This window comes from Mobula birostris, chromosome 10 (assembly GCF_030028105.1).
Source record: "Mobula birostris isolate sMobBir1 chromosome 10, sMobBir1.hap1, whole genome shotgun sequence".
Lineage (NCBI taxonomy): Eukaryota > Metazoa > Chordata > Chondrichthyes > Myliobatiformes > Myliobatidae > Mobula > Mobula birostris.
The window spans coordinates 47,199,932-47,212,637 of NC_092379.1; the positions used below are offsets into that span (position 1 = coordinate 47,199,932).

General features: G+C 44.2%; 1 protein-coding gene across 1 annotated transcript in view; it reads left to right on the top strand.

Moving 5' to 3' along the window:
• Nucleotides 1-965: 965 nt before the first annotated feature.
• LOC140203658 (uncharacterized) overlaps nucleotides 966-12,706 on the top strand; it is a 56,478-nt gene continuing 44,737 nt past the window's right edge. Inside the window, 1 exon segment of the mRNA XM_072269706.1 lies at nucleotides 966-1,080. Coding sequence (XP_072125807.1) covers nucleotides 966-1,080 — 115 coding nt within the window.

Sequence of the window (12,706 nt, forward strand, 5' to 3'; positions counted from 1 at the left end):
ATTCACAGAGTGACAAGTCCTTTAACACTTGTCCATCCACGTCCTCTGACAGTGACTCTACCCTTCTCGTTTCTGTTGCAGGGCCAAGCGGTATATTATGTATTGCGGTTGTGATGTTGTTTTTGTTTTTAAAGTCATTAAAAACAGCCTCTGTGGTAATGACCATTGCTTCCTTGAATAAATCGCCATCTGTAAAAGGCTTCTTGTGTTTAGCCAAAAGGTGACTTACACGAAATGATGCTTCAATCGCAGCCTTATTTTGAGCAGCATGCTTCGTGAAAAAGGATTGCTGGGCCTTCAACCCCGATTTCAGCTCTTCAACTTTCCTGGCACGATTGCACTCTTTGGGGGGTAAGTGCCTTTAAATTTCTGGTGGTTGGTGTTGTGTTGCTGCTCCAGATTTCCTCTTTCAGTCAGTGCTTGTGTTTGGTGGCACAACATAAATACACAGTTGTCTTTCACCAAGGTAAATAGAAATTCCTCTTCCCATTCTGGATGTAAGTTGTATGTTTTCGCCTTCTTTCGTGGAGCCTCCGCCATGCTAGCTAGCTACCTTGCAGGATATCATGAGCGAATGTGGTATATTGATGTTTGTGACAGTCTGTACTCTTATCTAATCTAATTGGTCACTTTGATGCAGCTCAAGATACGCTGAAAATGTGATGCATGGCGGGAGAGCTACACACGTGCACACTGGGCAGAAAGAATGAATGAAAACCCTGCAACCGGGAAACAATCTCTCTTTACAAACAGCTTTCAGTAGCAAAAGTATTGCTTATTACCATTATCCTAATTAGTATTACTTATTTTTATAATGCTCACATTACAACAGTATTTGTGTATTTATTTTTCATTTTTTTCAGGATCGACTGGGAAAGTCTCAAAGATCAACCAGTTGATTGCGATCGACGGGTTGGCAACCCCTAATTTAAGGTGATTGGAGGAAAGTGGCAATACAGGTAGACATGGTGGTGAAGAAAGCATTTGGTGCACTTGCCTTCATTGGCCTGGGTATTGAATACAAGGGCTGGGAAATCTTGTTACAGCTGTGCAAGGCATTGCAGAGAACACAGCAGGAACGTGAGGTGCAGTTTTGCTCCCTGTACCAGGGGAGGAATATGATTAGGCGAGAGATGGTGTATAAAAACAATTAAAGAGGGTGTTGCCAGAGCTGGAGAGCTTGAGAGACTAAATAAACTGGGACTGGTTTCCCTGGAGTGAAAGAGGCTGAAGTGTGATCTTGTAGAGGTTTATAAAGTTATGAGTGGCATGCATAAGGTGAGCAAGACTGTCTTTTCCCCAGGGTAGCGGGGTATAAAACAAAACATAGGTTTCAGGTGAGAAGGGAAAAATTTACAGGGAACCAGAAGGACATGTTTTTGCATCAAGAGGTTGGTGGGTATGTGAAAGGAGCTGTCAGAGGCAAGTCCAATTACGACACTGAAAAGGCATTTAGAAGTAAATGGACAGGAAATGTTTAGATGGATTTGGGCCAAAGAGAGGGAAATGGGTTCAGATCAGGAAGGTACCTTGATCTGCATGGGTTGAAGGGGACTTTCCTACCCATTGAGGATACGGCAGGAAACAGGCCCTTCAGCCCTACTGGTACATGCCAGCCAAGATGCCATACAAGCTGGTCCCATTTTCCTGTGTTTGGCCCAATCCTAAACCATTCCAATCCATGCACCTAACCCAGCTGTAGTTTGTGTTGTTGTACTTGTCTCAGCTTATTGCATATACATACCATACTCTGTGTTTGTTTAAAAAAGAAACAAAGTTTTGATTTCAAGTCCTACGAAATATTTCTCCTCTCACCTTGAACCGATGCTCTCTCATTCGTAATTCCCCAACCCTGGGAAAAAGACTGAGTGTGTTCACCCTGCCTATGCACCCCATGTTTTCATACAGCTCTATCAGTCACCTCTCCTGTTCTCCAAGCTGAAATGTCTTAGCCTTTCCAACCTCTCACTATAGCTCAGACCCTCAAGTCCTGATAACATGCTTGTAAATCTTTTCTGCTCTTTCCATTCAATAACATCTTTCCTATAGCGGGGTGACCAAAACTGAGCAGAACACTCCAAGTGCGACCCCAGCAGCATCTTGTACAACTACACCATGACTGACTTTCTGTACTCAATTAACTGTACTCAAATGTTTGGTAACATTTATTTGATTGTACAACTTAATCTGGATTAATCAGAACCAATGATCCCACAATGCTTACAAATTGGCTAAATCTGTGTTTGCAATGTAGACGAAAAAATTCATTCATTTGTCGCTCTCTAAAATAAAAATTTGTAGTAACTTGCTTGAAAGTGTTTTATCCTGTGTATTTTGTGGTGCTGATTTGTTTGGTAATGTACATCTGATTGTAGATTTTAACTGTGAGAAATTAAAGCCAATGGTATTAGAAAACTTCCAGCAGGTTAAATTGGAGTTTGCAGAACAACTGATTCCATTACTACTTTCTAAAGTAACTCGTTCTAATGTAGTTCATCTTATATACACTATTTCATGGTGCTGATTAGTGGGTAAGTTATTTGATTGTACAACATAACTCTACAAAGAAGGCTAGTAAGCTAAATTCTTCTTCAGCACCCAGTCTTATCTGTGATTCCACTTTCAGGGAACCATGTACTTGAACTCCAAGATCCCTCTATATCTGCAATATTCCCATGACCCTACTGTTAACTATGAGAGCCCTACATTGATTTGACTTTCCAAAATTCAACACCTCACACTTATCTGAATTGAACTCCGTTTTGCCATTCCTGAGCCTACTTACCCAGCTGATTAAGATCCTCTGCAATTTTGATAACTTCCTTCACTGTTGTCAATATCACCTTATGCACAAAGCCTTGCTGACTATGCCTAATCAGCCCTTCTCTTTCCAGATACATGTATATGTTATCCCTCAAAATCCTCTTTAGTAGTTTGCCACCGCTGCTGTTAAGCTTACTGCTCTATAAATTCCAGGGGTTTGTTTGCAGTCTCACTTAAATAAAGGTAAATCCCCCTGTTACTCTAGGTTATTCCTCACCTCACCCCTCCCCTGCAGCACTAGCAAACCTTCCCACGAGAATATTAATATCCCTCCAGTTCAAACCATCTCTTCTGTACAGGTCCCGCTTTCCCTGGAAGAGAGCCCAATGATTCAAATATCTCATACCCTCTCTCCTGCACCAACTCTTTAACCATACGCTACACTGTATGATCTACCTATCTCTGTCCTCATTAGCACCTGGAACCCGGTAGCAATCCTGAGATCACAACCCTGGAGGTCCTGTCTTTTAATTTAGCACTTAACTCCTTGAATTTACTTTGCAGGACCTTGTCGTGCCTCCTGTCCAAGTCATTTGTACCAACGTGGACCACGACTTCCAGCTACTCACCCTTCCTGTGGATTCAATCTGAGATGCCCCTGACCCTGGCACCTGGGAGGCAACAAACCACCAGGGAATCTTCTTTTCGTCCACAGAACCTCCTTTCTGGTCCCCTATTGCTACAGCCACCCCCCCCCCACCCCCGTCAGTTCCATAAGATATAGGAGCAAAATTAGGCCAATTGACCCACCAAGCCTGCTCCGCTATTTCATCATGGCTGATCTGTTTCTCGCTCTTCCCCAATCTCCTGCCTTCTTCCCGTATCCCTTCATGTTCTGACCAATCAAGAATCTATCTAACTCTGTTTAGACCCAATGACTTGATTTCCACAGCTGCCTGTGGCAACAAATTCCACAGATTCACCACACTGGCTAAAGATATTCCTCCTCAACTCCGTTCTAAATGGACGTCCCTGTATTCTGAGGCTGTATCCCCTGGTCTTGGACTCCCCCACCACAAGAAACATCCTCTCCGGCCCTGCTGTATCTCAATGAGGGCAGATCAATGGGATCTCCCCTCATTCTTCTGAATTCCAGTGAGTTCAGGCCCAGAGCCATCAAACACTACTCAAAGCCTTTTAATCCCAGAATCATTTTCGTGAACCTCATTTGAACCCTCTCCAATGTCAGCACATCCTTTCTTAGATAAGTGGTCCAAACTGCTGACAATACTCCAAGTGAGGCCTCACCAGTGCTTTATACATTAACTCCATGCTTTTTCATTCTAGTCCTCCTGAAGCGAATGCTAACATTGTATTTGCCTTCCTCACCACCTGCAAATTTGCCTTCACCATCAACCTGCAAATTAACCTTTAGGGAACTCGGCATCTAAGATATTTGAATTTTCTCTCCATTTAAAAAATAGTCTTTGCTTTTATTTCTTCCACCAAAGTGCATAACCATACACTTCCCCAATACTGTATCCCATCTGCCACTTCTTTGCCCATTCTCCTAATCTGTCCATGTCCTTCTGTAGCGTCCTTCTGTAGCTTCTCTGTTTCCTCAACACTACCTGCTCCTCACACTGTCTTCATATTGACTGCAAACTTGGCCATAAAGCCATCAATTCCATCATCCAAATCATTGAGATAGAATGTAAAGAGAATCGGTCCCAAAACAGACAATTGCAGAACACCACTAGTCATCAGCAGCCAACCAGTAAAAGCTCCCTTTATTCCCACTCTTTGCCTCCTGCCAATCAGCCAGTGCTCTATCCATGTTAATACCTTTCCTTGTAACATCATAGATGAGAGCTACAGGGAGGTAGTCACACCTAGGCTGTCGGAAGCAGGTCGTTGGGTGACAGTCAGAGGGGGAAAAGCGAAGGTGAGCAGACAGGTAGTGCAGAGCACCCCTGTAGCCATTCCCCTGAATAATAAGTTTACCGTCCTGGATACTGTCAGCGGGGACGACCGACCAGGTGTGAGCCACGGTGGCAGGGCCTCCGACACTGAGTCTGACCCTGTGGTGCAGAAGGGTGGGACGGAGAAGAGGAGAGCTGTCGTCATTGGAGACTCTATAGTCAGGGGAGCAGAAAGGAGATTTTGTGGATGTGAGAAGGACACCCGCATGGTTTGTTGCCTCCCGGGTGCCAGGGTCCGGGATGTCTCTGACTGGGTGCACGATATCCTGGTACGAGAGGGAAAGCAACCAGAAGTCGTGATACATGTTGGAACCAATGACATAGGCAGGAAGAGGGTTGAGGTCCTGAAGTGTGAGTTTCAGGAATTAGGCAGAAGGCTGAAGAACAGGACCTCAAGGGTGGTGTTCTCAGGATTGCTGCCAGTGCTACGTGACAGAGATGGTAAGAATTGGAGGAGATGGCAGTTGAATGAGTGGCTGAGGAGTTGGTGCAGGGAGCAGGGTTTTAGATTTTTAGATCATTGGGATCTCTTCTGGGGAAGGTGGGACCTGTACAGATTGGATGGGTTGCACCTGAACTCGAGGGGGAGCAATATCCTTGCAGGTAGGTTTGCTAACATGGTTCGGGAGGGTTTAAACTAATTTGTGAGGGGGAATGGGACCCAGAGCGATAGAGCAGTGAAAGAAGTGCATGGAGTAAAGCCAGATCTAACATACAGAGAGGCTTTGAGGAAAGGGAAGCAGAATAAACGGTGTAAAGACAGTAAGGTAGAAGGGCTGAAATGTGTGTCACTCAATGCAAGAAGCATCAGGGCCAAAGGTGATGAACTGAGAGCTTGGATACATACATGGAATTATGATGTAGTGGCCATTACAGAGACCTGGCTGGCACCAGGGCAGGAATGGATTCTCAATATTCCTGGATTTCAGTGCTTTAAAAGGGATAGAGAGGGCGGAAAAAGGGGAGGAAGGGTGGCATTACTGGTCAGGGATACTATTACAGCTACAGAAAGGGTGGGTAATGTAGCAGGATCCTCTTTTGAGTCAATATGGGTGGAAGTCAGGAACAGGAAGGGAGCAGTTACTCTACTGGGGGTATTCTATAGGCCCCCTGGTAGCAGCAGAGATACAGAGGAGCAGATTGGGAGGCAGATTTTGGAAAGTTGCAAAAATAGCAGGGTTGTTATATCATGGGTGACTTTAACTTCCCTAATATTGATTGGCACCTCAGTAGTTCCAAGGGCTTAGATGGGGCAGAATTTGTTAAGTGTGTCCAGGATGGATTCCTGTCACAGTATGTGGACAGGCCGACCAGGGGGAATGCCATACTAGATCTAGTACTAGGTAATGAACCGGGTCAGGTCACAGATCTCTCAGTGGGTGAGCATCTGGGGGACAGTGACCACTGCTCCCTGGCCTTTATAATTATCATGGAAAAGGATAGAATCAAAGAGGACAGGAAAATTTTTAATTGGGGAAAGGCAAATTATGAGGCTATAAGGCTAGAACTTGCGGGTGTGAATTGGGATGATGTTTTTGCAGAGAAATGTAGTATGGACATGTCAATGTTTAGAGATCTCTTGCGGGATGTAAGGGATAAATTTGTCCCGGTGAGGAAGATAAAGAATGGTAGGGTGAAGGAACCATGGGCGACAAATGAGGTGGAAAATCTAGTCAGGTGGAAGAAGGCAGCATACATGAGGTTTAGGAAGCAAGGATCAGATGGGTCTATTGAGGAATATAGGGAAGCAAGAAAGGAGCGTGAGAAGGGGCTGAGAAGAGCAAGAAGGGGGCATGAGAAGGCCTTGGCAAGTAGGGTAAAGGAAAACCCCAAGGCATTCTTCAATTATGTGAAGAACAAAAGGATGACAGGAGTGAAGGTAGGACCGATTAGAGGTAAAGGTGGGAAGATGTGCCTGGAGTCTGTGGAAGTGAGCGAGGTCCTCAATGAATACTTCTCTTCGGTATTCACCAATGAGAGGGAACTTGATGATGGTGAGGACAATATGAGTGAGGTTGATGTTCTGGAGCATGCTGATATTAAGGGAGAGGAGGTGTTGGAGTTGTTAAAATACATTAGGACAGATAAGTCCCTGGGGCCTGACGGAATATTCCCCAGGCTGCTCCACAAGGCGAGAGAAGAGATTGCTGAGCCTCTGGCTAGGATCTTTATGTCCTCGTTCTCCACGGGAATGGTACCGGAGGATTGGAGGGAGGCGAATGTTGTTCCCTTGTTCAAAAAAGGTAGTAGGGATAGTCCGGGTAATTATAGACCAGTGAGCCTTACGTCTGTGGTGGGAAAGCTGTTGGAAAAGATTCTTAGAGATAGGATCTATAGCCATTTAGAGAATCATGGTCTGATCAGGGATAGTCAGCATGGCTTTGTGAAGGGCAGATCATGTCTAACAAGCCTGATAGAGTTCTTTGAGGAGGTGACCAGGCATATAGATGAGGGTAGTGTAGTGGATGTGATCTATATGGATTTTAGTAAGGCATTTGACAAGGTTCCACATGGTAGGCTTATTCAGAAGGTTAGAAGGCATGGGATCCAGGGAAGTTTGGCCAGGTGGATTCAGAATTGCCTTGCCTGCAGAAGGCAGAGGGTGGTGGTGGAGGGAGTACATTCAGATTGGAGGATTGTGACTAGTGGTGTCCCACAAGGATCTGTTCTTGGACCTCTACTTTTCGTGACCTGGATGTGGGGGTAGAAGGGTGGGTTGGCAAGTTTGCAGACGACCCAAAGGTTGGTGGGGTTGTAGATAGTGTAGAGGATTGTCAAAGATTGCAGAGAGACATTGATAGGATGCAGAAGTGGGCTGAGAAGTGGCAGATGGAGTTCAACTCGGAGAAGTGTGAGGTGGTACACTTTGGAAGGACACTCCAAGGCAGAGTACAAAGTAAATGGCAGGATACTCGGTAGTGTGGAGGAGTGGAGGGATCTCGGGGTATATGTCCACAGATCCCTGAAAGTTGCCTCACAGGTGGATAGGGTAGTTAAGAAAGCTTATGGGGTGTTAGCTTTCATAAGTCGAGGGATAGAGTTTAAGAGTCGTGATGTAATGATGCAGCTCTATAAAACTCTGGTTAGGCCACACTTGGAGTATTGTGTCCAGTTCTGGTCACCTGACTATAGGAAGGATGTGAAAGCATTGGAAAGGGTACAGAGGAGACTTACCAGGATGCTGCCTGGTTTAGAAAGTATGCATTATGATCAGAGATGAAGGGAGCTAGGGCTTTACTCTTTGGAGAGAAGGAGGATAAGAGGAGACATGATAGAGGTGTACAAGATAATAAGAAGAATAGATAGAGTGGATAGCCAGTGCCTCTTCCCCAGGGCACCACTGCTCAATACAAGATGACATGGCTTTAAGGTAAGGGGTGGGAAGTTCAAGGGGGATATTAGAGGAAGGTTTTTTACTCAAAGAGTGGTTGGTGCGTGGAATGTACTGCCTGAATCAGTGGTGGAGGCAGATACACTAGTGAAGTTTAAGAGACTACTAGACAGGTATATGGAGGAATCTAAGGTGGGGGCTTATATGGGAGGCAGGGTTTGAGGGTCGGCACAACATTGTGGGCCGAAGGGCCTGTACTGTGCTGTACTATTCTATGGTCTATGTTCTATGTTCTTACCTTGTTAAGCAGCCTCATGTGGCACCTTGTCAAAAGCCTTCTGAAAATCCAAGTACACAACATCTACTAATTCCCCTTTGTCTATCCTGTTTGTTATTTCCTCAAAGAACGCCCACAAATTTATCAGGCAAGATTGTGTCTTAAGAAAACCATGCTGACTTCAGCCTAGTTTATCATGTGCCTCCAAGAACCCCCAAACCACATCCTTAACAATCGACTCCAACATCTTCCCAACCACTGAAGTTGACTAACCAGTGTATAATTTCACCTCTTCTGCTTCTCTCCCTTTTTGAAGAGTGGAGTGACATTTTGCAAATTTCCAGTTCTGTAGAACCATGCCAGAATTGATTGATTCTTAAATGATAATTACTAATGCCCCCACAATCTCTTCAGCCACCTCTTTCAGAACCCTGGGCTGGACACAATCTGGTCTAGGTGACTTATCTACCTTCAGACCTTTCAGATTCCCAAGCACCTTCTCCCTAGTAAAAGCAACTTCGCACACATACTGCTAGTGTCTTCCACAGTTCTAGGCAAGAGAGTGGAATGCTCCTCTTGCAGGATGTAGGAAGGTGGGCAGTGTCCCTGACGACCTCACCTGCAAGAAGTGCATCCGGCTGCAGTTTCTAACAGACCATGTTAAGAAGTTGGAGCTGGAACTGGATGAACTCCGGATCATTTGGGAGGCTGAGGGTTGATAGACAGGACATACAGGGAGGAACTTTCCATATAACCGTAAGACCATAGATACAGAATCAGAATTTGGCCATTTAGCCCATCAAGTCTGATCTGTCATTTCATCGTGACTGATCCAATTCTGCAATGAGAAATAAGAAAGAAAGAATAAATAAATAAAAATCTACCTACCACCTAGCTTTTCCTCACTAATGCTTCGTTGAGCCAAAGCCTCAACTCCCCACTTACACAATGGCTGCTCTGCTTAATCCTAACTTCTTTTTACAGGGCCTTGCCAAGACCCTGCTTATGCACAATCCAATGTTTCCTCAGGCCTGTGGCGTGCAAAATATGCCAACTGCCCTCACTCGTTTCTTTTAAACACTCTGTCCCTCCAAGCAATCGGTGTATCCTCGGGACTGTGGCACACAAAATATGCCAACTCTCCCTACTGCTTTTAAGCTTTTTCTCCCTTCAAGCAATCCGGTGTCTCCTTGGGACTTCAGCACACAAAATGTACCTGAAGCATACCACCTTTTTCCTGGCCAGAAATAATTCTTGACATCTAGGAGCCCAGTCTATGTTACCAAATTTAAAATCTTCTGCAATGACACACCTCTAATATTCTTGCGACTCTCCACATTTTGCTACATACTTGTCCTTCTAATTGTTATTGATTATTTGGGATGTCTACAGTACTACTCAAACAAGGCGATCATCCTTTTCGTATTTTCTCAGCTCCCTCCTTCAGGCCTGGCCAGATGGTCCTTCAGTCATTTCAGACTGACTACTGTTGCGATGTTCTCCTTATTCATGATAATAGTGTAAGGTACACAAACCAATGACACATGTTTAATAATCGGAACAAATTTTCCAAGTAGGCTATAAGAAAAACTTTGTACTTGGAGAATAGTTAAGTCCAGGAATTCACTGTTTGTGGGTTTGGTAGAGGCATGAGTCAATCAATGCCTTTTGAATGCAGGTGAAGAGACAGTTGACTGAGGATAATTTGCAAGACAATGAGAAAGAGGCACGCATTTGACCCAATAGAAACTGCCAATAACTTTGTAGAATCATAGATTGATGTGTTCTAGATGGGCCAAAGGGCCTGTTTCGGTACTGTTGTGCTCGGTGACTATCTGGACTTGAAGAATTACAGTTCAGTATGGACTAGATGGGCCAAAGGGCCTGTTTCTATGCTGTAGTGTTCTATGATTCTATCTACACTCGAATGGCTGAATGACGTCATTCTCTGTTGTAAAAAAATTTACAATCTCCTTCTTTAATTCTGCCGTAAGTTTTAATTGGTGTTGGGGTTATAATAGCTGCAAAAAATTTAGGGCTAAGAAAGGGGGTAAGTGGAAATCAATGCCAAGAAGACTGTGAAAATACATCTCAGGGTGGAAGAAATTAGTCAAGGGAATGGACATTAACTGGTGAGACACTGAGATATATAAATGGACACAAGAAGTTTGAAATGCAGGAGTATGAGTTCCTAGAGTTAGCAAGGCAGATAGAGCTAGTTAAGAAAGCATTAGGACACTCGTTTCTAGTGGCTGTGGCATGGATTCAAAGAGCAGCAATTTTTACTTAGGCCAGAGTTGGAGAACTGTTCATACTCATGACTGAAGTATAAAGATTATTCTATATTTCAAATCCCCTTGTGTCCTTGACCCTTGAAAGGTTGTGATACTTGTGTAGAGTATATTTATATGAAACGTGCAAGGATGAGGGAATGGTCATTATGAAGATGGGCTGTCTGGGTTGGAATTGGTTTCTTGGAAATCAAAAGAAGTTTAATCAAGGTGCAAAAGATAGTGAATAGCCTTTAGAGGAATGACAACAGTCAGTAACCTGGGAACATGTTTCCACTGTAATGAGTGGAAGGATTCTGGTGATACTCTGAGTAATTTTTTTTACTGTAGATCTACAATTCTGTGCCTGAAAGTGCAGTGGAAGCAAAACTAGCCATCGTGTGCAGATCTGATGTGAACACAGTATGCACAGACAGCATAAAGTGCCAGACAGTGGTGGTTAATAAAGGCCGTACAGTCGCAACATTAAAAACTTGATCCTGTTTTCAGAATAATTTTCTATCATCTCTACAGTTCACAGTGATCTCAGCACCGCCCAAATCCTGGCATGAGTGGAATCTTATTTTTTGTTTCAGCAGTACCAGCAACTGTAATTTAAACCGTAAAGACCTTACCTCCTGGAATTTTATCTCCCTGATTCTCTTCAAATCTCTCTGCTTCTTTAATAGACCCTCCTCACAGTCTACCTTTGTCCATACTTCTGTCTATGAGTCTTAATGACTTGCTGGATGTCAGAATTTTATTTTGTTAATAGTGAGGCAAAATAATACTGACGCTGTTTGCATATATGCAAGTTTTCTGAAAAATTTCACCCACCCTCTCTTGAATTTAATTCATGGATTGACCATCCCCTTCAAATCCCCCCAAATTTAGAGAATCTCTGTAGTGTCCTAATTCCAGGCTCGTGCTCACGTGATTCATTATGCACCACATCTGGTACCTTGGCCATCAGCCATCTTCAACAGTTACCTCCTGAAACAGATGTACCTCACTGTGCTGGTTTAACATGCTACCTAAAATGCCTAGGTCAAGGATTTAGCCTCTCTTAATATCTTAGTATGTGTCTCTGTCAAAGTTTACCTCATGAACTCCTGGGAAACAATTTGTGACGTATTCCTGAATTAAGGGCAGAAGATAACTAGATGTATTTGCTTTATAGCTCTGTGACAGAGGCTGAAGTAATAATGGACAAACTTCTGACCCTTCCCACCCCCACCCTGCTCTCCGGACAATGTGCAGCTTATAGAGCTGCTCTCTCACAGGACCGAAGACCCCGGGTTTCATTCTGACCTCAAGTCCCGTCTCTACATAGTTTCCGCATTCTGCTTGTGACTGCATGGGTTTCCTCCAGGTGTTCTGGTTTCCTCCCACGTCCCAGAGACGCACTGGATGGTAGGTTAATTGGCCCCTGTAAACAGCCCTTTGTGGTTAAGTGAAGGGTAAAATCTGGGGGGAGTGGAGAAACAGGAGTGGTGAGGGTTAGTGTGAATGTGTGGTTGAAGGTCAATGCAGACCCTGTGGGTCAGACGCCCAGTTTCTGTGCTGCCTGATTATAACCAAAGAAATCTTTCACATTAGCAAACTTTGATGGTTGCAAGTCACAGCTGTTGATCTGAGTTGCTCGTGAAGAACCATCTCCACTTGCCACCCAGTAGTCCATGATCTTCTTTCCTCTACGTCATACAATCCTTCCTCAGACTGCGACTGTGAGGGGACAACTATGAGTGTGCAACTGCTCTCAGCTAAAGCCACTGCTTTTAGAGGAGGGAGAGAACTGAGTGCAAAGAGTTGGGTGTTGTTAGAAGTTTCACTGCAGCGTGAAGGAAATAGGATGGAGATTTCCAAGTGTGGGATGAGGAGAAGAAATGAACACTGCCTGATTTGAATTTCTTTTCTTTATGTGCAATGATGTCTTTGCAGGTGTTTTGAATAGAAGATTTGCAGATCGGAACAATCAAACAAGACTTTAGATCCCCATGGTAAAGTCACAGAGACGTACACATGCTGGGAGAGACACACATACACTGGGAGAAAGACTCAGTTCCCTCTGTGGAGACTGATT